The sequence below is a fragment of the Nycticebus coucang genome, chromosome 22 (assembly GCF_027406575.1).
Source record: "Nycticebus coucang isolate mNycCou1 chromosome 22, mNycCou1.pri, whole genome shotgun sequence".
Taxonomy (NCBI): domain Eukaryota; kingdom Metazoa; phylum Chordata; class Mammalia; order Primates; family Lorisidae; genus Nycticebus; species Nycticebus coucang.
Window position 1 is genome coordinate 29,351,329 of NC_069801.1, and position 24,681 is coordinate 29,376,009.

The window sequence follows — 24,681 nt, forward strand, 5'->3', positions numbered from 1 at the left end:
AGTTGCTCTGGGGGCCAGTCATCCGAAGGGTCAGTCTGAGGGGTAAGTTCCCAGCCTTGACCCTAAGTGACAGATGCAACCACACCCCAGTGGAGCTTACTTCCTCCCGCAGAGTTGCCTTTGCTACTCTTAAACAATACGTTCGCTCAGGATGCCCAAGGTTTCTCTGGAGTTTGATGCTATAGATGTTTTTAAATCTCATTTTTGTTCTTTACATTTCTGATTACTAATGAGTGCACATTTTTTCATGTTTGTTAGCATTTGTATTTTTCCTATTGAATTGCCTATTTTTCTACTAGATTGTTAATCTTTTACTGTGGGTTTGTAGAAGCTCTTTACAGACAACTTTATGGTGGCTTTTATAATAAGTTTAAACTGTTCATGAAAGTGAATCTACCACTCTTTTTCTTTTATTTATTTATTTATTTATTTTTTTTGAGACAGAGTCTCATTCTGGCACATTGAGTAGAATGCTGTGGCGTTATAGCTTACAGCAATCTCAAGCTCTTGGGCTCAAATAATCATTTTGTCTCAGTTTTTCTATTTTTAGTAGAGATGGAGGTCTCCCTCTTGCTCAGACTCATCTTAAACTCCTGAGCTCAAGCAATCCACCCGCTGTGGTCTCCCATACTGGCAGGATTACAGGCGTGAGCCCCTGCTCCCAGCTTCTTTATGGTTTCTGAATTTTAGGTCTTCTTTAAGAATGCTTTTCCTGAGGCCCAGCGCAGTGGCTCTGGCCTGTAATCCTAGACCTCTGGGAGGCCAAGGAGGGTGGATTGCCTGATCTCACCAGTTCAAGACCAGCCTCAGTGAGAACAAGACCTGGTAGCAAGACCCCGTCTCTAAAGATAGCCAGGCACTGTGGCAGGTGCCTGTAGTCCCAGCAATTTGGAAGGCTGAGGCAAGAGAATCCCTTGAGCCAAAGAGTTTGAGGTTGCTGTGAGAGCTGTGAGGCCAGATAACTCTACCAAGGGTGACAAAGTAAGCCTCTGTCTCATAAAAAAAAAAAAAAAAAAAAAATGCTTTTCCTTCCTCTATTTGGAAATATTCTTTTTTTTAACGGTTATTTTGGTTTTGGAGTTTTTCTATTTTAAGCAAACTGGAATTCATTTTTGTGTATAATGTAAAGAATAGTTGAAACACATTATTTTTCCCAAATGAATAGCCAGATGTCCCAACAATATTTACATTATAAATAATTTTCCCTTCTAATTTGAAATGCCATCTTTATATGTACTAAATCCTGATAGGTATATAGATAGGTAGATAGCTGATCTGGTTTTAGACCCTCTATTCTGTTGTTTCTAAAATGTTCATATATTCTTGGGCCAAAAAGTTTTATTCGAGTGATTATAGCTTTATAGCATAAGTCCCTCTTCCTGTTTGGCTAATATTTTTTGGCCATTCTCACATTTTTTTGGTCAACTTGCCAAATTTCACCTTAAAAAACAGATTAAAGCCAGGCATGGTAGCTCACACTTGTATATCTGGCAACACAAGAGGCTGAGATAGGATGATTGCTTGAGCCTAAGAGTTCAAGGCTGCAATGAGTTATGACTCACCACCCTGCAGATAAAAGAAGCATGTTCAAGGATGAGAAGGAAGTAAAATGGATATTACTTTGGGTATTTTTAAACCCTTTCTAAGTGCCAGGCACTCTGTTTAGATGCTTTTCATTCATTAATCCTTTCAGTAACCCTAAGAAGCAGTTGGTGTTGTCTCCATTTTACAATTGAAGACACTGAGGTTCAGAGAGGTGAGGTGACACAATCAAAGTCACGTGGCCTATAGAATTAAAATTGAAAATTTATAATAAAAATTGGAGGTCAGGTGGCTCACACCTGTAATCAGTAATCGTAGCACTCAGGGAGCCTGAAGTAGGTGGATTACCTGAGCTCACAGATTCGAGACCAGACTGAGCAAGAATGAGACCCCGTCTCTAAAAAATAGCCAGACATTGTGCCTATAGTCCCAACTACTTGGGAGGCTGAGGCAAGAGAATCAATTGAGCCCAAGAGTTTGAGGTTGCTGTGAGCTGTGACACCACAGCACTCTACCCAGGGTGACAAAGAGAGACTTTACCTCAAAAAAAAAAAAAAAATTGGAATTGGAAACTAGGTTTATCTCATTCCACAGTTCACTACCTTTACTTCATTTTGAGGAAAAGAAATAGAAATCAATTGTCCTGGTTAAAAAGTGTAGTAGAAACAAAAGCTGAAAGTAAAAGAAAACACATTAGTCAATTTTGTTTGTCCCTGCCCAAAGCACTGCTGCCCTTGTTAGACATGCCATCTCATTAGCAGAGATGGTTAGATCAAATACAGCTGCCAGGTCTCTCTATGCCTGGCCCCTAGACTATGAATATGTAGAAAATGCCCACAAAATACAAAAGAAGGCCATTTCTTTCTTTCTTTCTTTTTTTTTTTTTTTGCAGTTTTTGGCTGGAGCTGGGTTTGAACCTGCCACCTCCGGTATATGGGGCCGGCGCCCTACTCCTTTGAGCCACAGGCACCACCCAAGAGGGCCATTTCTTTTTTTTTTTTTAAGAGGGCCATTTCTATTCAACGTTTGTACTACAGTAATTTATGAAAGAAAGGGTTAGGGTAATTAAACAAGCAAATAAATGGAAAAGTATCCATTTTAAAAGGAAGAAGCAAAACTGTCTCTGTTTGCAGTGACATGTAAAAAAATCCTAAAGACACACACACATACACGTTAGAGGTAATAAATGAGTTCAGTAAGGTTGCCGCAAGTCTGAGTTTAATATAAAAAATCAGTTGCATTTCTAAACACTAATAAACAATAATAAACAATCTGAATATGAAATTAAGAAAACAATTCCAGCTCAGCGCCCATAGCTCATTGGTTAGGGCGCCAGCCACATACACCGGGGCTGATGGGTTCAAACCCTGACTGGGTCTGCTAAATAACAATGACAACTGCAACAAAAAAATAACTGGGCATTGTGGTGGGTGCCTGAAGCCCCAGCTACTTGGGAGATTGAGGCAAAAGAATCGCTTAAGCCCAAGAGTTTGATGTTGCTGTGAGCTGTGACGCTACAGCATTCTACTGAGGGTGGCATAGTGAGACTGTCTCAAAAAAAAAAAAAAATAAGAAAACGATTCCATTTACAATAGCACCAAAAAGAAATAAATACTTCTGAAAAACTGTAACCAAAAAGTGGTTTGTTTGTTTTTTTTTTTTTTTTGGTACACTAAAAACTATAAAGCATTGTTAAAAGGAATTAAAAAATATCTAAATAAAAGAAAAGCTATCCTGTGTTTATGAATTGGAATACTTAATATTGGTAAAATGGCAATACTCCCCAAATTCATCTACAGATTCAATGTAATCCCTATCAAAATTCCAACTACCTTTTTTTTTGTTTGTTTTTTTGATCTGATTCCTTTCCTTGTCCATCAGAAATGGACAAGCAGTTCCGAAAATTCCTATGAAAATGCAAAGGGACCTAGAATAGCCAAGACAATCTTGAAAAAAGAGAACAAAGTTGGATGACATGCACTTCCTGATTTCAAAATTTACTACAAAGCTACAGTAATCAAGGCAGTGTGATAATGACATATGGACAGACGTAAGATTGACAGAATAGAATTGAGAACCCAGAAATAAATCCTTACAAGAATAGTCAATTGAATTTTGACAAGGGTGCCAGAGTTGGGCCAGTGTGAGCTTGTAATCCCAGCTACTCTGGAGGCCAGCGTGAGTTTATAATCCCAGCTACTCTGGATTACTTGAGGCCAGAAGTTCAAGGCTGTGGGTGCTATGATTATGCTTGTGAATAGCCACTGCACTCCAGTCTGGGCAATGTAGTGAGATTCTGTCACTTAAAAAAAAAAAAAAAAAAAAGGCAGTGCCCATAGCTCAGTGGGTAGGACACCGGCCACATACACCGAGGCTGATGGGTTCGAACCCAGCCCAGGCCAGCTAAAAAACAACAAAGATAACTGCAACAAAAAAAATAGCCAGGCGTTATGGCAGATGCCTATAGTCCCAGCCACTTGGGAGGCTGAGGCAAGAGAATTGCTTAAGCCCAAGAGTTTGAGGTTGCTGTGAGCTGTGATGCTACGGTGCTCTACCCAGGGTGATAGCTTGAGACTCTGTCTCCAAAAAAAAGAAATAAAAAACACAGACCAGGGTGCCAGACCATTCATTAGGGAAAAGAATAGTCTTTTGGGATGGCACTGTGGCTCAAGGAGTGGGGTGCTGGCCCCATATACCGGAGGTGGTGGGTTCAAACCCGGTCCTGGCCAAACCCCTGCCCCCAAAATAGTCTTTTCAACAAATGGTGCTTGGACAACTGGGTATTCACATGCAAAGGAATGAATTTGAACCCTTACTGAGAGGTTAAAGACCAAAAATGAGAGATTATTTCGAGACATGAACGAAAGGAATCAGAGTCCAGCTTCTGTGTGGGCAACGTGGCCTTTATCTACGTTGAGTCAGCCAGCAAATTGAGTCAGAAAAAGAAGTCAGCAGGTGGGTTAAGGAGGATGGGAATATAAGAGTTGGGAAGGGTAGAGACTGGCACATTCATGCCTTCCTGGGTGGGATGTTGATGCATACATTCCTTCATCTACGAGATGTCCTTTCCTGGGCAGAACGGTTCTATTTGGGTGAGTACCTACAGGTTCTATTTGAGCAGGTCCCTGCATTGATTGGCCCTATCACTTATCTCATACCATACACAAAAGTTAATTGAAAATTAATCTTCATGACTTCAAATTAGATTTCTTAGATAATAACAACAACAAAGCCCACAGGCAACCAAAGAAGAAATAAACTGTACTTCATCTAAATTAGAAACTTCTGTGCTTCAAAAAACACCATAAAGAAAGTTAAACATCACATAGAATAGAAAGAAGTTTTGCAAATCATATATCTGATAAGGGACTTCTATAGAATGTATAAAGGAGGTGTGGCACCTGTGGCTCAAGCGGCTAAGGCACCAGCCACGTACACCTGAGCTGGCAGGTTCGAATCCAGCCCAGGCCCGCCGAACAATGATGGCTGCAACCAAAAAATAGCTGGGTGTTGTGGCGGGCGCCTGTAGTCCCAGCTACTTGGGAGGTGGAGACAGGAGACTCGCTTGAGCCCAGGAGTTTGAGGTTGCTGTGAGCTATGATGCCACAGCATTCTACCCAGGGCAACAGCTTGAGGCTCTGTCTCAAAGAAAAAAAAAGAATGTATAAAGGACTCCTACAACTCAGTAAAAAAGGATAAACAACCTAATTTTTTTTTTTTTTGAGACAGAGTCTCACTATATCATCCTTGGTAGAGTACTATGGCGTCACAGCTCACAGCAACCTCAAACTCTTGGGCTTAAGTGATTCTCTTGCCTCAGCCTCCCAAGCAGCTAGGACTACAGGCGCCTGCCACAACACCCAGCTAGTTTGTGGTTGTAGCTGTCATTGTTGTTTAGTAGGCCCGGGCCAGGCTCAAACCTGCTAGCCTCGGTGTATGTGGCCAGCGCCCTACTCACTGAGCTATGGGTGCCAAGTCAAAACAACCTAATTTTTAAAAGGACATTTGAATAGATATTTCTCCAAAGAAGATATACAAATGGCCAATAAACATAGCCTCATAAATATGGCCAGACACAATGGCTAAGGCTTTTATCTTCGCACACTGGAAGGCCGAGGCCAGTGGATTTCTTGAGCTCTGGACTAGCTTGAACAAGAGGAAGACCCCATCTCTACTAAAAATAGGAAAAATAGGGTTGGCGCCTGTGGCTCAAGTGGCTAAGGTGCCAGCCACATACACCTAAGCTGGCGAGTTCAAATCCAGCCCGGGCCCCCCAAACAACGACAACTACAACAAAAAATAGCCGGGCATTGTGGCGGGCGCCTGTAGTCCCAGCTACTTGGGAGGCGGAGGCAGGAGAATCACTTGAGCCCAGGAGTTGAAGGTTGCTGTGAACTGTGATGCCACAGTACTCTATCCAGGGTAACAGCTTGAGGCTCTGTTTCAAAAAAAAAAAAAAAAATAGGAAAAATAGCCAGTTACTGTGAGGAGTGCCTGTAGTCACAGGTGCTAGGGAGGCTGAGGCAAGAAGGATTGCTTGAGCCCAGGAGTTTGAGGATGCTGTGAGCTATGATGCCACAGAACTAGCCTGGGGCAACACAGTGAGACTCTGTTTCAAAACAGCAACAACAGAAAATACTCATAAGTAGATGTTCAGCATTATTAGTCTTTAGGAATATGCAAACAAAAATAATGAGATACCACTTAATACTCAGGAGAATGACTATATTTTTAAAAAATCTAAAAATAAGTGTTGGCAAGAATATGGAGAAATTAGAACCCTCATACATTGCTGGTGGAAATGTAAAATGGTACAGCCTAATTGTTTGTACCCTCACATTAATCTGAATTTTTGTTTTTGTTTTAAGATAGAGTTTCACTTTGTTGCCCTCGGTAGAGTGCTATGGCATCATAGCTCATAGCAATTTCAAACTCTTAGGCTTAAACCATCCTTTTGCCTCAGCCTCCCAAGGAGCTGGGACTACAGGCACAGGATACAATTCCCAGCTATTTTTAGAGACAGGTTTTCACTCCTGCTTAGGCTGCTCTCAAATTCTAGAGCACAAGCAACTCACCCACCTCAGCCTCCCAGAGTGCTACGATTACAGGCATGAGCCACCACACCTGGCCTTACATTAATTGAAATTTTAAAAAACAGTGTAGCCACTGAGGAAAGCAGTTTGGCAGTTCTTCAAAAGTTAAATGTAGAGTTGCCACCTACAAAAATTGCCTAGGCTGGGTGCAGTGGCTCAAGCCTGTAATCCTAGCACTCTGGGAGGCTGAAGAGGGTGGATTGCCTAAACTGTGACGTCACAGCTCACAGCAACCTCAAACTCTAGGGCTTAAGCGATACTCTTGCTTCAGCCTCCTGAGTAGCTGGGACCACAGGTGCCCGCCACAACGCCTGGCTATTTTTTGTTGCAGTTCTCATTGTTGTTTAGCTGGCGGGGGTTGGGTTCAAACCTGCCAGCCTGGGTGTATGTGGCCGGCGCCCTACTCACTAAGCTATGGGTGCTGCCTACTTAGGAATATCTTGAAGAGGAAGTTAAGTGACATATGTGCATGCTCTGTGTCTGGTAAGTGCCCAATAGTTACTAGTTCTTCCTCCCCACTGTTCCTCAAGGTAAAAGCCACAGTGTGGTGTTTCTCTGCTCTCCTGCCCATGTCTTGCTGTCCCTTGATGGGGGACATTATGAGTGACCTCATAATCTCAGCTCAGTTCAAGGGAGGAATGCAGGCTCTGAACCTGTAGCACAGTGGTTGGACTTAAGCCCAAGAGTTTGAGGTTGCTGTGAGCTGTGATGCCACAGTACTCTACTGAGGGTGACATAGTGAGACTGTCACAAAAAAAAAATCCCTGAGTAGTAGGTGAAGGGACATGCATGAAGTACTTACAGCTCATGCATTGTGGTCCTGTTTGGACTTAAGCCCAAGAGTTTGAGGTTGCTGTGAGCTGTGATGCCACAGCACTCTACTGAGGGTGACATAGTGAGACTGTCACAAAAAAAAAAAATCCCTGAGTAGTAGGTGAAGGGACATGCCTAAAGTACTTACAGCTCATGCATTGTGGTCCTGTTTGGACTGACAGTATCAGGGGAGCCAGGCCTGGACTGAGACATAAAATTAGGAGTTAAGTTAATTACAACATCAAGGGAGGCGCAGTGCTGGTTTGGTCAGATGGCAAGTGGTTTTAATAGGAGTCTGGCCAGGTGGAGTGGCTAACATCCCATAGTCCTAGCACTCTTGAAGGCCCGAGCAGGTGAATTGCCTGAGCCAGAGTGAGACCCCTATCGCTAAAAATAGCCAGGAGTTGTGATGAGTGTTTGTAGTCCCAGCTACTAGGGAGGCTGAGCCAAGAGGTTGAGGTTGCTGTGAGCTGGTATGCCATAGCACTCTACTGAGGGCAACACAGAGAGACTCTGTCTAAATAAACAAACAAACAAGTCAGGCTTGGGCCAGGCATGGTGGCTCACGCCTGTAATCCTAGCACTCTGGGAGGTCAAGGCGGGTGGACTGCCTGAGCTCACCGGTTCGAAACCACCCTGAGCAAAAGTGAGACCTTGTCTCTAAAAATAACTGGGCGTTATGATGACTGTTTATAGTCCCAGCTACTTAGGAGGCAAAGGCAAGAGTTTGAGGTTACTGTGAGCTGTGATGCTACAGTACTCTATCGAGGGCAGCACGTGAGACTCTGTCTCAAAAAAAAAAAAAAAAAATGGAGTCAAGGTTTGGGGCACTGAAGACAAATATATCACCACTTTTCTTCCCATCCTCTATCCTGTCCTGGAAGGGTGTGGGGTGTGAGAGGATGAGCAGTCACCACCAGAGAGGGCTGAAAGGGAAGTGGTATTCTAAGGCATGGCTCCTTCTTAGCCACAGAAGGAAGTGGAGGGAGGGGTTACTGAACAGGCCTGGGGGAGTTTATTGACTATAGAACTTTGTCCTGGAGGACTCAGTAGGAAGGGTTTTTGGGGAAAGCTGCAATCGGTGCCTGAGTAGGAGTGAGTTTTGGAATGAGAATGCAGATGACAGAGTAATCAAGAATGACAGGGCTGAGAGACTTTTGAGGGAGCGAGATACTGAAGCCCCAAGAGGAACTGTGGGGTGAACACATTTCGTATTCTGGTTTCTGAGGCTAGTGGTAACACTATTTTCAGCCCAGGGAACAAGCTGTGGTCTTTGCTCAGAGTACCAAAGGAATACAGAGAAAATTTGTTAGGAAGTGAAGTTGGGAAAATCAGACACAGACCAGGCCATTTGAGCCGCTGGTATTGTTTAAATTGTGGGAGGAACTTAACCTGGAGTGGAAAAAGAGGTGGCTACTAGGTTTAATTCCATACTTAACCTCTAGTTTTTTTTTTTTTTTTTCTTAGCTGTATACCAGTCTGTTCACTTAATGAATTCTTTCTCACCTTTGATCTTTCTGTCCGCCATTATTGCTTCTGAGTTAATATCTGGTTTAACAGAGAGGCAGCATGGTGATATGGAAAGAATATGGAATATGGTATCAGTACATTAGAATCTAGTTGGTAGAGTGAAAGTCCTTATTCCATAGTCACTCAAGAATGGAATCAGCTAGAACTTAAATGTAGAATTTTTCTTCTTTTTTGAGACAGTCTTACTTTGTCACCCCTGGTAGAGTACTGTGGTGTCATAGCTCACAGCAACTCAAACTCTTGGACTCGAGCAATCCTCTTGCCTTAGTCTCCTGAGTAGCTGGGATTACAGCTGTGCAGCAGAATGCCCAGCTATTTTTAGAGATGGGATCTTGCTTTTGCTCAGGCTGATCTTCAACTCTTGAGTTCAATCAATCCACCAGCCTCAGCCTCTCAGAATGCTAGGATTAGAGGCATGAGCCATTGCACTTGGCCTAAATGTAGAATTTAGCTCTCCAATTTTTCCATGCTTCACTGCAGCATCATTTATGCAGAGGATAATTAAGCTCACCCCAAGCTTCAGTTTCTTCAACAGTACAAACACTTTATTTATTTATGTATTTATTTATAGACAGGGTCTTGCTCTGTGGCCCAGGCTAAAGTGCAATGGCACAATCATAGCTCACTGCACCCTCTAACTCCCCAGCTCAAGTGATCCTCCTTCCTCAGCCTCCTGAGTATCTGGGGCTATAGGTGTGCACCACCACACCCAGCTAAGTTTTCGGTTTAGTTTTTGAAGATGGGGTCTGGGTATATTATTACCTAGAACTCACTGGCCTCAAACAATCCCACTGTCTTGTCCTCCAAAAGTGCTAAGGTGAGCCACCATGCCTGGCCCTTTCTTAATAATATCTACCTTACAGATGGTTGTGAAAATTAAATGACACATGAAACCCATAAAACAGTGCCTGGTCAGAGTCGGATCCTAACTTTTTTTTTTTTTTTTGAGACAGAGTCTCAAGCTGTCATCCTGAGTAGAGTGCCATGGTATCATCATAGCTCACAGCAACCTCCAAGTCTGGGCTCAAGCAATCCTCTTGCCTCAGTTTTTCTTGTCTTGTCTTTTTTTTTTTTTTTTTTTTTTTAGAGACAGAGTCTTACTTTGTCACCCTTGGTAAAGTGCTGGGTGGCGTCACAGCTCGCAGCAACCTCCAACTCCTGGGCTTAGGCGATTGTCTTGACTCAGCCTCCCGAGTAGCTGGGACTATAGGCGCCGGCCACAACAACTGGCTATTTTTTGTTGCATTTTGGCTGGGGTCAGGTTCAAACCTGCCACCCTCTGTATATGGGGTTGGCACCCTACCCACTGAGCCACAGGTGCTGCCCCTTGCCTCAGTTTTTCTATTTTTGGTAGAGACAGGGTTTCACTCTTGCTCAGGATGGTCTCAAACTCGTGAGCTCAACCACCTGCCTTGGCCTCCCAGAGTGCTAGGATTATAGGCATGAGCCACCACACCTAGCTGACTTTAACATTTTTAATCATTATATACAATAATTACCCAGCTGTGTGTTTGCACATGGCAAATGCTTAAATGAATATTACACTACACATACTAAGGGCTAAATTGTGTCCCCAATTCAGTTCTATGTTGAAGTCCTAACTCCAGTACCTCAGAATGTGATTGTATTTAGAGAAAGGGTTTTTTGTTTGTTTTGTTTTGTTTTGTTTTGTTTTGTTTTGTTTTGCAGTTTTTGGCCTAGGCTGGGTTTGAACCTGCCACTTCCAGCATATGGAGCTGGTGCCCTACTCCTTTTAGCCACAGGCATTGACCATGGGAAAAGGGTCTTTTAACATAATTACTCTTAAGAGACCCTTTCTCCATAGGTGGTGCCTGTAGCTCAAAGCAGTAGGGTGCCTCTTAACATAATTACTTTTAAGAGATCTTTCTCCATAGGCAGTGCCTGCTGCTCAAAGGAGTAGGCACTGGCCCCGTATGCAGGAGGTTGCAGGTTCAAACCTAGCCCCAGCCGGAAAAAAAAAAAAAAAGAGGTAATTATGTTAAAATGAAATTAGGGTGAGTCCTAACCCAATGTGACTGGTTTCTTTATAAGAAGAGAAATTTGGACATGGACATGTATAAAGGGAAGAGCACATGAAGACATGTGCCATCAACTGAGAGAAGACAGCCATCAACAAGTGAAGGAGCCAGTCCTGCCAACACTTTGATCTCTGACTTCTAGCCTCCAGAACACCAAAAAATAAATGTCTGTCGCTTAAGCCACCCAGTCTATGGTACTTTGCTATGATGGCCCTAGCAAACTAATACAATACCCACAAAATGAAGGGTTTTTTGGTTGTTTTGGTTTTTTTTTAAATTTCTCAAAGGTAATCATTTCAAAGTATTAGGGAGAAAGTTGACATCTTTCATTTATCAAAGAGCAAGCCCTGATCACTCCATATCCAGGGAAGGTCCCTCTGCTCCTAGGGCAAGTTTTGGAGTGTTCAACACTTGCAGGAAATACCTGTTTCAGCTCATCATAGATCTGTGCAGGCACCCAGGGTTTCGACAAAGAACCAAGAAGAGTAATCCAGACCAGCAGTTAAAAAGTAAACAGCATTGGCTTGGCACCCCTAGCACAGTGGTCACGGCACCAGCCACGTACACTGAGGTTGGCGGGTTCAAACCAAGCCCCAGCCAACTAAGCAACAAGGACAACTGCAACAGAAAAATAGCTGGGCATTGTGGCAGACACCTGTAGTCCCAGCTATTTGGGAGGCTTAGGCAAGAGAATGGCTTAAGCCCAACAGTTGGAGGTTGCTATGAGCTGTGATGCCAATGGCACTCTACCAAGTGTGACGTAGTGACACTCTGTAAAAAAAAAGAAGTAAACAGCATTTAAAGAAATGTGTGTTTAATATGTTAATTTTCTTAGATGTGAAAAGAGTTACATAGGACAATGTCCTGATTCTTAGGGGATATATGTGGAGGTAATGTAACACCTCACCTGTAAACGTTCGGCCAAAAGAATAAAGTACAGTTGACCCTTGAACACCACATTGTACCTTTTTAACAGGTGGACAGAGGTCTCCCTCATTCTGCCAACTCGAAACTGCTTCTTGGCCTGTTGTCCTGTGTACTCCAACTCAAAAGTCCTAACTGAAAGGATAAGGATGCTGGCCCTGCTGAGCTGACCACTTGGAGCCAGTGCTGTGGCCTTGGCTCTTGGCTGCTAAGGTGAAGGTATCCAAGAAAACAAGACTTTGCTTTTCAGAAGCGACTAGTGATTTGCTGACCAGAAGCGCTTGTCATGGGACCAGAGAGAGAATGCATCATTCATCAGGGTCCATTCCCGTGGTGCTTTCCGGCTGTACAGGGAAGGAAGGGCAATTGGGTGTGTAGTGTTGGATGAAGGAGGGCTGTTTGTGAATAAGGTGACCCTGGTGTTCTCTGTCCCAGGAAAAGACAAGATGAAAGAAGCGATCTGGAGTAGGAGGAGGGAGGAGAGGTACCTGGTGTGAATCTCAGGACACTCTCTGCGGATAGAAGTCGAGAACTGAGTCTGTGCATCAGCTGGGACCGGAACACAGCCCTTTTGCGGGTAACTGCTATCTGGACGCCCTGGGGGGATCGCATGCAGCCCCCAGAGCCATTTGCCCCTGGATGGCGGCCTCGGGCAGACGGAGCGCAGCGGGCCGGCGGGCGCGTGCCCGTCACGTCCTCTGGTCACTGCCCCTCGGGCGCGTGCCCGTGTCCGCCGCCCCCCGCCCCCTCCCCGCCGGGCTCGGTGGACCGCGCCGGGGCCGCGCACGCCCCTCCGCCCGCCGGGACCCCCGGCCGCGCGCCCCCGCGCCCCCTCCCGCCCGGCGGGCGCGCGCGCTGCCTCCCGCTCCCGCTGGCGGCGGCGGCGGCGGCGGCGGCGGGGATTGTTTTTGTTGTCGCTGAGGCCGGAAGAGCCGCGGGAGCCGGGTCCCTGTCCCCGGGCCGGGCGCCGCCGCCGCCCCCAGCCCAGCGCCCGCGTCTCCGCGGCGCCCCCCCAGCGCCAATATTCCGGAGATCAAGCGTTACGCGGCGGCGGCGGCGGCGGCGGCGGGGCCCGGAGCGGGCGGCGCCGGGGACCGGGGCGAGGCGGCCCCCGCCGCGGCCATGGAGGCGCTGGGACCCGGTGAGGAGCGCGCTCGGGCCGAGCCGGACCCGGGGCCCTCGGCCGGCGGGCGGGCGGGCGGGCCGGACTGTGGCTGCCCCGTCGCCGCCGCCGGCCCGCGCGTCCCCGGGCTCGGGCCGCCGGGCCTCGACTGAGGGGACCGAGCCCCGCTGCGCCCGGCGGAGGGCGCCCACCCGGGCCCTGGGGGGCGGTGGCCGCGCCCGGCCTGGAGCCAGGGGCCGAACCTGGAGGACGGACGGAGGGAGGGAGGGAGGCCCGGGAAGGTGACCCAACCTCGGGGAGGGGACCCGCGGTCTGGGGTCGCGGCGAGGGTAGTTGGGGCCTCCGAAGGGGGTCGATCGGTGCCCAGTGTGGGGGGAGGCCCGGCCTGGCCCGGGAGGGTCCCCCGAACCTCCACCAGCGCTAGTCTGGGTTTGGGGCCGCACCCCTGTTTTTCTTTGCACTGGCACGAGGTGGAGAGACCTCAGATAAGGAAGAACTTCTTCAAAACCACCTCTCATGACCCCTGAAGGCCCAGGGACAAAATGCCCACCCTTGTAGAAGGCCCCGAAGTCTTGAAGAACACGGCCCTCTGTCTGTCAGTCTGTGTGTGGTCCCAGAGTGGTCTGGGCCAGCCTTCGACGGACAGGAGAATTACCAGTCAGTCCGCTCCGGCGCAGGCTTTACTGCCCCGAGTTCGCTTCTAACTGGGTTACAAGAGGTTGTGAGGGTCGAATGAAGGAGAAAGTGCTCTGGAAACTGTAATTTGCTGTAGATACGGATGGCCTTTGGTTATCTACCTCGTCTATCCAAACCAGCAAGCGTGCCAGGCAGTAATAAAAGCCCTGAGTATTGGAGCCTGGGGCTCCCACCTCGAACCCCAACAGGTTTCTAATGCCTTGGCTAAGTAGGGCAGGTTTAGGGGCTGTGGTGGAATTAACTTTAATATTCAAACCTTATTACCTGATCTACATAGTGGACTTAGTTGTAGATTATTTCATGCTTTTAGCTCATAGAAAATTAGGTTTACCAGTTGAGTTTGGAAACTGCAGTTTGTTCCCTCAGAACTTGTTTACATGGCTGGGTAATTAAACCCCACCTTAATTTGCTGTTTAAAGTATTTTTAAATGCCCTCATTGTCAAATTTTATATGCCTTTTAAAAATAAATTGGTTTGTCACGTTAGTATTATTTAATCTAACACAGTGTATTGTGTTAGTTTACTTGAATTACGTCCCCTGGCTAACGGCATGGTCAGGTCTTCAGGAATGTAGCAGACTTTTGTTCAAATCCAATCCAGTAATTCAACAGTTGTACGACCCTGGGCAAATTACTTAATTCCTTTGAACTTTCCTTTTCTCATCTATAAATTGAGGGTAATTATGATTATGTGCTGTGAAATTGTTGTGAGAAGGAATGAGACAATGTATGTGAGAAATCTTGTTGTTGAAACTAGTACATTATAGAGGCTCAACAAATGTTTCTTCCCTCCTCTGGTGAGTACTCAAAATTGAAGCAACTGTTGCGTTTATGTAACTGTGTGCACAAGTTGAGTTTCATGGATTGGTTCTACTGGGTAATGTTAAGACTCTTTTTTCTTTTTTTTTTTTTTTTTTGGCTTGATTTCAGCTTTTGCAGGTTTGAGGATTTATCAGTTCACCCAGGGTTACTTAGATTGCAGAAAAGTAATTCTTACTAACCACAGTTGTAAGACTAATGAATAAGCAGAAATGTCACATACATCTTTTCTATTGAGTGGAATATTTTCCTGTTTGCTCTCTAGCAAACTTCATTCCTGGTGTCACAGTACCTTGGAAACCCAATTAATAACAAAAAGTTCTTGCTAAGCATAGAGTGAGAGCAAAGGGAGTTGGCAGTCTTGTGGGATATTTCATCCAGGCTGTTTTAGAACCTGGAGAATCATTCCTGCTTCTCTGTTAGAGCACACCTCCATCTAAGTGCTTTTTCTGCCTCCCTCACTTGAGCAATCACTGATGCCTTCTAATCTTGCTTCTGACAGTATTCAGAATTAATCTGGTTACCACCTATTTTGGTTATATTGATTATAACTTTTATTTTTGTAGTACTTTATAGTATAGGAAGTGCTTTTGTAATTATTAGTTCATTTGATCCTCTGGGATTTTGAAAAATGAGAAAAGTGAGGTTCAGAGAGCCTAAGCAACTTCATGAAGGTCTCAAGACTGAATGGTGAAATAAAGACCAAAGTTTGATTCCTAATCTAATGCCCTCATTTTCATTTAAGAGTAACCTCATCCATTATGTGTTAAGTCATATTTGTTCCCCTTTCAGAGAATGTAATTTTCAGACTTTGTCACCAAATTTGAGGGATGCCCCTAATAAAAAACCCAGGGACTGGCTTGGTACAGTGGCTCATGCCTGTAATCCCAGCACTCATGGGAGGTCAAGGTAGGAGAATTGCTTGAGCTCAGGAGTTTGAGATCAGCCTGAGCAAGAGTGAGACCTTCCCTCTACTAAAAATAGAAAAATTTACCAGACATTATAGCATGTACCTATAGTCCCAGCTACTTGAGATGCTGCGGCAAGAAGATCTCTGAGCCTAGGAGTTTGAGGTTGCTGTGAGCTATGATGATGCCACTGCGCTCTACCCAGGGTGACATACCCAGAGGAAATGATGAGTTAATGTTAAACAGGTTTCTTTATTATATTACTTTTTAGAGAATTTAAAGTGATAATATTCACTGAAATTTTAAGAAGGCAGAGAATATCCGAGGTTGCCTTAACTTATGGAATCCTTTCTTTCTTTTTTTTTTTTTTTTTTGAGACAGAGCCTCAAGCTGTTGCCCTGGGTAGAGTGCTGTAGCATCATAGCTCACAGCAACCTCAAACTCCTGGGCTCAAGCGGAAACTCCTGTCTCCGCCTCCCAAGTAGCTGGGATTACAGACGCCAGCCACAACTCCTGGCTATTTTTTGGTTGCAGCCGTCATTGTTGTTTGGCAGGCCTGGGCTGGATTCGAACCCGCCAGCTCAGTTGTATGTGGCTGGCACCTTAGCCGCTTGAGCCACGGGCGCCGAGCCGTAATCCTTCTTTTTGTGGAATATCTTGTGAACCGTCAGTGAAGTCATCTAGACTACTCTGGTTTAAAAAAAAAAAGAAAGAAAAACAGGGCGGCGCCTGTGGCTCAGTGAGTAGGGCGCCGGCCCCATATGCCGAGGGTGGCGGGTTCAAACCCAGCCCCGGCCAAACTGCAACCAAAAAAAAAAAATAGCCAGGCGTTGTGGTGGGCGCCTATAGTCCCAGCTGCTCCGGAGGCTGAGGCAGGAGAATCGCCTAAGCCCAAGAGTTAGAGGTTGCTGTGAGCTGTGTGACCTCATGGCATTCTACCCGAGGGCAGTACAGTGAGACTCTGTCTCTAAAAAAAATAAAATAAAGAAAAACAAAGCAAAATAAACAACAAAACCAGGGATCTTTGAGCACTTGCTATAATATTATCATAATAGCTCACATGTATTGATTTATTGTGCATTTATTATTGCAAGGCACTATATTAAACTAAAACCTTCTGTGTATACCATCTCATGGAGTCCTTATGAGATAGATGCTGCTATTATTTTCCCTGTTTTATAGTTAAGGAAACTGAGACAGGCCAAGAAACTAGCCCAATGTCATCCAATTAGGGCAAGGTAGAGTCAGAATTGAAACCCAATAATTTGGTTCCAGAGCCTTAGCCACTATGATTTATTGCTTCATTAAGTAGACAGTTTGCTAAATTCAAAGTTTTTCTTTTTTTTTTTTGTAGAGACAGAGTCTCACTGTACTGCCCTCCAGTAGAGTGCCATGACATCACACTGCTCACAGCAACCTCTAACTCTTGGGCTTACACGATTCTCTTGCCTCAGCCTCCCAAGCAGCTGAGACTACAGGCGCCAGCCACAACAGCCGGCTATTTTTTTGTTGTTGTTGCAGTTCAGCCGGGGCTGGGTTTGAACCTGCCACCCTAGGCATATGGGGCCAGCACCCTACTCACTGAGCCACAGGCGCCGCTCATAAATTCAAAGTTTTTTTTTTGGCTTTTCCCCTTGGCCTCCAAAACTGTAAGAAACAAATGTCTATTGTTTAAGAAAAAGAAAGAAATAGACAAAAGAAAAAAGGGAAAAAGAAGCCTGCTTTTGGAATGAAAAATTTTAGGACATAGTTTTTAAATAAATCCAATAAGCTTATTAAAAGAAATGAGCACTTTCTAACTTCTTTCTTGTTGAGGGAAGGAGGTACACACCATATTTACTGTTTGCCACTTCTTCATCCCTTTTCTTTTCTTTTTTTTTAATTCATTTTTTTTTTTTTAAGACAGAATCTCACTTTGTCACCCTTAGTAGAGTGCAGTGATGTCACAGCTCACAGCAATTTCCAGCTCTTGGGCTTAGGCGATTCTCTTGCCTCAGCTTCCCAAGTAGCTGGGACTACAGGCGCCAGCCACAACGCCCGGCTATTTTTGTTGTTGTTGCAGTTTGGTCAGGTTCAAACCCGCTATCCTCGGTATATGGGGCTGGCACCCTACCCACTGAGCCACAGGTGCTGCCAATCCCTTTTCTTTCAATACCTCTGCCTCTGCTCCTTGGGCATCAAGTATTTCAGAGAAGTATAGATACTGCAGGATTATGAAGTATATTGGGGAAGAAAATATCACTGGATTGGGTGATAGGAGACTTGGATTCTAGTTACTATTTAAACTCAAAGTCACATGTTCCTAGGCAAGTCATTTGATCCAAGTTTCTCTTTCCAAATTTCTATCATAGAGCTGTATTTCCTTTTTTCTTTTTTCTTTTTATTAAATCATAGCTGTGTACATTAATGCAATCATGGCAGTACAATGTGCTGGTTTTGTATACAATTTGAAATATTTTCATCAAACTGGTTAACATTTCTTCCAACTGTATGATATAGCGATTGTTTAAGTGTACCTTGGAATATGCAAGGCTGGGTGGTGCCTGTGGCTCAAAGGGATAGGGCGCTGGTCCCATATGCTGGAGGTGGTGGGTTCAAACTTCGCCCCCGCCAAAAACTGCAAAAAAAAAAAAAAAGGAATATGCAGGGCTTACTTATCTACATATGATTTTTTTTTTTTGTAGAGACAGAGTCTCACTTTATGGCCCTTGGTAGAGTGCCATGGTCTCACACAGCTCACAGCAACCTCCAACTCCTGGGTTTAAGCGATTCTCTTGCCTCAGCCTCCTGAGTAGCTGGGACAACAGGCGCCCGCCACAATGCCCGGCTATTTTTTGGTTGCAGTTTGGCCCCAGGGCCGGGTTTGAACCTGCCACCCTCAGTATATGGGGTCGGCGCCTTACGGACTGAGCCACAGGCGCCGCCCCTCTACATATGATTTTAATTGGGTTAATTCAGTATGCCTGTCACCTCCGACATTATTTACTATTTACTTCTTACCTTGTCTTATCACACACAGAATGGCTCCCCTTCTATAGTCAAAATAGAACTCAACTCTAAGCAGTACTAATATTTTTATTATAAATGATGTGCTTTTACTTTATTGAAAAATAATTGTCAACTTTTGTGTATTAGGGACAAGTAGCTTTCTCTTTAGTTTCTATCTGGGATTGTTGATACTGTTGAGTTCAACATATATTGAATTCTTACAACATGGTTTTTGACTTAAGTATTGAGAAGATCATTCAGTGGAGATCCATTTCTTCTAAGGTTTACAGTTTAGTGGAAGAGATAGAGTAAGTTGAGAAGTTTTTCATGTTTGTGCTAAGTGCTCTTCTATACTGAGAGTCTTGGGAACACAGAGGTTGGATTCTCCAGGCTAAAATAATCAGGAAAGCCTTTCCAAGGAGGTCACACCTTATTTTTCAATACTTTTAAGTGTGAATAAGTACGTGGTGATCTGACAACACAGGTTTTATTAAAGTATTTTTTTTTATTTCCCTAAGTGATGTTGGACTAGAACAGCTTCAAAGTTTTCTCTTCTTATTGAAGTGTTTTTTCTCAACGAAATGCCATTGCAGTAAGACAACTTCTTGTAACTTTCCATTGTAACCACAGCCCATTTTGCTCCACACCTACTTATTTTATTTATTTATTTATTTATTTATTGAGACAGAGTCTCTATCCTCGGTAGAGTACTGTGACATCACAGCTCAACCTCAAACTCTTGGGCTCAAGGGATTTTTTGCCTCAGCCTTCCAAGTAGCTGGGACTACAGGTGCCCAACACAATGCCCAGTTATTTTTGTTGTTGTTGTTGTTATTGTTTAGCAGGCCCAGGCTGGGTTCAAAACTACCAGCCCCAGTGCATGTGGTGGGCACTCTATCCACTGAGCTAAGGGCACCAAGCCCTCAACACCTATTCATAGCAGAAAAAGTCCTCATTTTTTAGGCCAGTGTCCACTTGAAATCAACATCAAAAGGGAGTAAGATTTTATTTTATTTTATGTTGTTTGTTTTTTGAGACAGAGTCTCACTTTGTTGCCTTTGGTAGGATGCCATGGTGTCATAGCTTACAGCGACCTCAAACTCATGGGCTCAAGTGATTCTCTTGCCTTAGCCTCCCAAGTAGGTGGAACTACAGGCACCCACCACAATGCCTGGCTATTTTTAGAGACTGGTCTGGCTCTGTCTCTGGCTCAGGCTGGGCTCAAACTCCTGAGCTCAGGCAGTCCACCTGCCTCGGCCTCCCAGAGTACTGGGATTAGAGGTGTGAGCCAGTGTGCCTAGCAGGAGTAAGATTTTATTGTAGACATGTTATCTCTCGGACTGTTTTCCACAAAACCCTTTTCTATTTAATAGATGTTCAGTTGAGAGAGAGAGAGAAGAAATTCTGTGGAAAAATAAGCTGATGAGTTACAGTTAATCAGGTTTATTTATTACATTACTTTTTAAGAATTTAAAACGATAATATACACTTAAATATTAAGAGGGTAGAGAATATGCAAGGTTTCCTTAATTTATAGAATTCTTTCTTTTGGGGAATGTCTTGTGAGCCATCAATGAAATAGTTTAGAAAGACTACTCTGTCTAGACCAGGGTTTCTCAGCCTTTCCGCTTCTGAGAGTGTTGTGGGGGTGGATCCTGTGCATTGTAGAATGCTTAGCTGTCCCTGGCTCCTACCCACTGGATGCCAGTAGCACTCCTCAAGTCGTGACAACCAAAAATGTCTCCAGACATTTGTCAAATATTTCCTAGGGAACAAAATCTCTCCGAGGTTGAGAACCACTGGACTAGATGGTAGGTTCCTTCAGAGTACAGGCTCTGACTTTTCCCTGATTCCATAACATAGATTAGCCATGTAATAGTTAAATAAATGAGTAAATGTCTGTTGAATAAACTAGACCTTATGATCAGGAGATTTCAGATTGTTCAGATTCTAAAAATATCACATTATAGACAAGAAGGTCCAGCACTATTGGTATTGTTTCGCTATCAGAATTACCAAATAAATTGGTAAGTAGAGCTGTGTTTAATCCTCTGTCTGCCCAACCTATAATAATGCAGGCTAATTTGTGGGAGATTAAGGATCATCTCCAACTCTGGGGATGATGGCCCCTGAGCTTAGAGATTTTTTTAAAATTCGTTATTAATTTATTTATTCATTTTTGAGATGGAATTTCACTCTGTCTTCCTGGGTAGAGTGCTGTGGCATGATAGCTCATAGCAACCTCAAACTCTTGGTCTCAAGTGATCCCCTTGCCTCAGCCTCCTGAGTAGCTGAGACTATAGGCTCCTGCCACAATGCGCTGCTATTTTTGGAGACGGGGTGTCGCTTTTGCTCAGGCTGGTCTTGAACGCCTGAGATCAAGCAGTCCACCCACCTCAGCCTCCCAGAGAGTGCTAGGATTTCAGGCCCGAGCCACCATGCTTAGCTAGAGATTTTCTTTTTAATGCATATAATTTTGCAGATCTAGCTATATGCTCATTCTATATAGTAACCTATGTCTGAGAGGAATTGATCATGCTAATTTTGGTGTCCCTATATTCAAAATCTCAGCAACATGGCAAAATATTTAGAAATCTAGAGAAACTTAAGTCAAAAGTTACTCAACCTCTATATGAGAGTGCATTCAGTGACGTTAAGATCTTAATAATTGCACTTAGTGTCAATATCATGAGCAAACAGCAGAGCAAACGTCTTTCAATCTCTTTAGGACCTCCAACCAGCCTGTTTCAGCCACCTCGTCGTCCCGGCCTTGGCACTGTTGGAAAACCGATTCGACTGTTAGCCAATCATTTTCAGGTTCAGATTCCTAAAATAGATGTGTATCACTATGATGTGGATATTAAACCAGAAAAACGGCCCCGGAGAGTTAACAGGTAAGGATTAGAAAGAGTAGGTTTCTGTATATTTAAGTGCGTAAAATTTACTTGTAATGTGTCATATTGTTCTCTAAATTCATACAACATATAGGCTTTGTTTTTCTCTAAGATGGTGGGTTTCATAACAGTAAATTTACTGTCTCTTATTGGTTATCCTCTGTAGGTTCTAGCAGAGTGCTGGATACATCATTGGTTAATCAGTAAATAATTATTTAATGAAAAAGAAAGGTCACTCTCATTTATCAAGTACAACAGAAATTTCTAAATTCTTTATAAATTTATAAGTTTTATTTCTGTGGAAGATGGAACTGTCTAGTCACGTTTTATTTTTATTTATTTGAGATGCTCAGACTGGTCATGAATTAAATTTTATTATTGAGTGTTGGTTTGGAAGTTGAAAAATATATCAGGTCTAAAGACAGAAGAGTCATCTTAGCGTATTGAAAAAAGCAAGCACACAGAAAAACTCTGGTTGTTTCCAGCATTACTCAAGAGGGGTCTTGATGAGATGATAGAAATATTTTGGTCTGTATAAAGTGAATTTACCTGATATGAAAACATCCCTGTAGCAATTTTTTGAGGCAGAGTCTTACTATGTCACCCTCAGTAGAGTGCTGTGGCATCACAGCTCACAGCAACCTCAAACTCTTGGATTTAAGTGATTCTCGTGTCTTAACCTCCCAGTAGCTGGACTACAGGTGCCCACCACAATGCCTGGATATTTTGTTGTTGTTGTTATTGTTGTTTAGCAGGCGCTGGCTGGGTTTGAACCCATCAGCCCTGGTGCATATGGCTGGCGCCCTAACCACTGAGTTATGGGCGCTGAGCCCCATAGCAAATATTTTTACAGTGTGCTGAATATACATCCACTTTCCATTCCTCTGTTTCCACGAAGTGATACCCAGACAGTCTTTGATATTAAGATTCTTGCTTTTCTAAGAATGTTCTTTCTATCAAGTGAAATATTTTGTGCTGTTTGATTTTTTTTTTCTCATTATAGATCAGTAATTTGGCTTTCTTGTATAGTTTAATCTCATATAAAACACATACTTGTTTGGTTATTGTAGAAGTGAGATCAATAGTAGTAATGGCTAAAATTGATCCATTCAACAAATATTTTATTGAGTGTTTACTATGTGCCAGGTATTGTTCTCTGCTGTGGGAATTTAATGTAAACAAAGAAAAGGCAGGAGTTTATACCTTTGAGGAGCTTATATTATAATGGTGAAGACTAAAAGTAAGTGTGATGAGGAAAAATAAAAGTAGAGACAGGCTGGACACGATGACTCATGCCTGTAATCCTAGCACTCTGGGAGGCTGAGGTGGGTGGATTTCTTGATCTCACAAGTTCAAGACCAGCCTGAGAAGAGTGTGACCCCGTCTCTACTAAAAATGAAAAACTGAGGCAAGAGGATCGCTTGAGCCCAAGAGTTTGAGGTTGCTGTGAGCTGTGAGGCCATGGCAGTCTACCCAGGGTGACAGCTTGAGACTGTGTCTCAAAAAGCCAACAAAAATAGAGATGGAAGACAGGGAATGGGGATGGGGTACTGATATATGGAAAGATCTCGCCGATGCTGAAATGTGACATTTGACCTAGAGGAGGTAAGGGATATCTGGATGAAGAGTATCCCAGGCAGAGACAGTAGCTTGGTGTATTCCAGGAACAGTGGAGAGTTCTGTACTGCTACTGCAAGTGAGTCGGGGGAGAGTGATAGGAGATGAGGTTGGAGAAACCTCAGAAGGTGCGTCTCCTGCACGCTTGTAGGCTATAATAGCACTTTAGCATTTACTCTGGCTAGGTAAGTTGTGAATGGACTTGTGATATGACTAACTTAGATTTTTAATGGCTCGCTCTGGCTCTCTGGCTGTTGTGTTGAAAATGGACCATAGTGGGTAAGAGTAAAAAGCAGAGAAGTCAATTAGGAGGCGCTTGTAATGATTCAGGTGAAAAGTGATGATGCTTTAAACTTGAGTAGCATAAGTGATAAACTTGAGAAGTGGTCATATTCAACAATTTGATGGTAGTGTCAATAAGATTTGCCGATGGATGGAACGTGAGTTATAAAAGAAAGAAATGAGTCACAATTAATTCCAAGGCTTTTGTGTTCAGCAAGTGGGGAAAAAAAGTTGGCCATTTATCAGATACGGAAAACTATGAGAGAAGCAGAAGCAGGGGCTGGCAGGTGGGGAGACCCAGGAATTTTGGATGTGTCTATTAGAATGCTAGTGAAAGTGGGGCGCAGTGGCTCACACCTATAATCCTAGCACTCTGGGAGGCTGAGGCAGGTGGATTGCTTGAATTCAGGAGTTCCAGACCAGCCTAAGCAAGAGCTAGACTCTGTCTCTAAAAAATGGCCTGCTGGTGGCACCTGTAGCTTAAGCAGCTAAGGAGCCAGCCACATACACCAGAGCTGGTGGGTTCGAATCCAGCCTGGGCCTGCCAAACAACAATGACAACTACAACCAAAAAATAGCCGGGCATTGTGGCAGGCACCTGTAGTCCCAGCTATTTGGGAGGCTGAAGCAAGAGAATCACTTAAGCCCAGGAACTAGAGGTTGCTGTGAGCTGTGACTCCGTAACACTCTATCCAGGGCAATAGCTTAAGGCTCTGTCTTAAATAGAATAGAATAGAATAGAACGACTATGGCACTCTACCAATGGTGACAAAATGAGACCCTGTCTCAAAAAAGAAAAAGAATTGCTAGTGAATACAGTATATGAGGTTGGATTCAGAGGAGTGATCCAGGTTTGAGAATCATAAGCATATTGATGGTAAAGCCATGGGATTGGATGAGATTATGCTAGCAGTGCATGTGATTAGAAAAAGTAAGACTGCCAGCAGGGAAACTGGCATGGAGAGGCCACTTGGATAGCAGAAAACCAGAGGGAGAATGGTGTCTGAGAGGCAAGGGTTGTTTTTGTTTTTGTTTTGAGATAGGATCTTACTCTGTGGCCTGGGTAAGAGTGCCATGGCCTCATCACAGCAACCTCTAACTCCTGGGCTCAAGTGATCCTCCTGCCTTAGCCTGCCAAGTAGCTGGGACTATAGGCACACATCATCATACTGGACTGTTCTTTTAGTTTTTTTTCTTTGTTTATTTTTGAAACAGAGTCTCACTGTGTTGCCCTCAGTAGAGTGCTGTGGCATTACAGCTCACAGCAACCTCAAACTCTCGGGTTTAAGCAATTCTGTTGCCTCAGCCTCCCAAGTAGCTGGGACTATAGTCACCTGCCATAACTCCTGGCTATTTTGTTCTTTTAGTTTTATAGAGCCAGGGTCTTACTGTTGCCCAGGCTGGTCTTGAGCTT

The 24,681-nt window shown here is 44.1% G+C and overlaps 1 protein-coding gene across 3 annotated transcripts in view; it reads left to right on the plus strand.

Moving 5' to 3' along the window:
- The first annotated feature begins 12,375 nt into the window (after positions 1-12,375).
- Positions 12,376-24,681, plus strand: part of AGO4 (argonaute RISC component 4) — a 46,430-nt gene continuing 34,124 nt past the window's right edge. Inside the window, exons 1-2 of one of the 3 annotated variants that reach the window (XM_053576441.1) lie at positions 12,376-12,518; positions 21,203-21,368. Coding sequence is in view for 2 of the 3 variants with exons in the window: in XM_053576442.1 (XP_053432417.1) it covers positions 13,064-13,082; positions 21,203-21,368 (185 nt within the window). In the remaining variant the exon portion in view is untranslated. Of the gene's footprint in view, positions 12,519-12,829; positions 13,083-21,202; positions 21,369-24,681 lie in introns of those variants that run through there. The other 2 variants (XM_053576442.1, XM_053576440.1) reach the window with 2 other exon arrangements.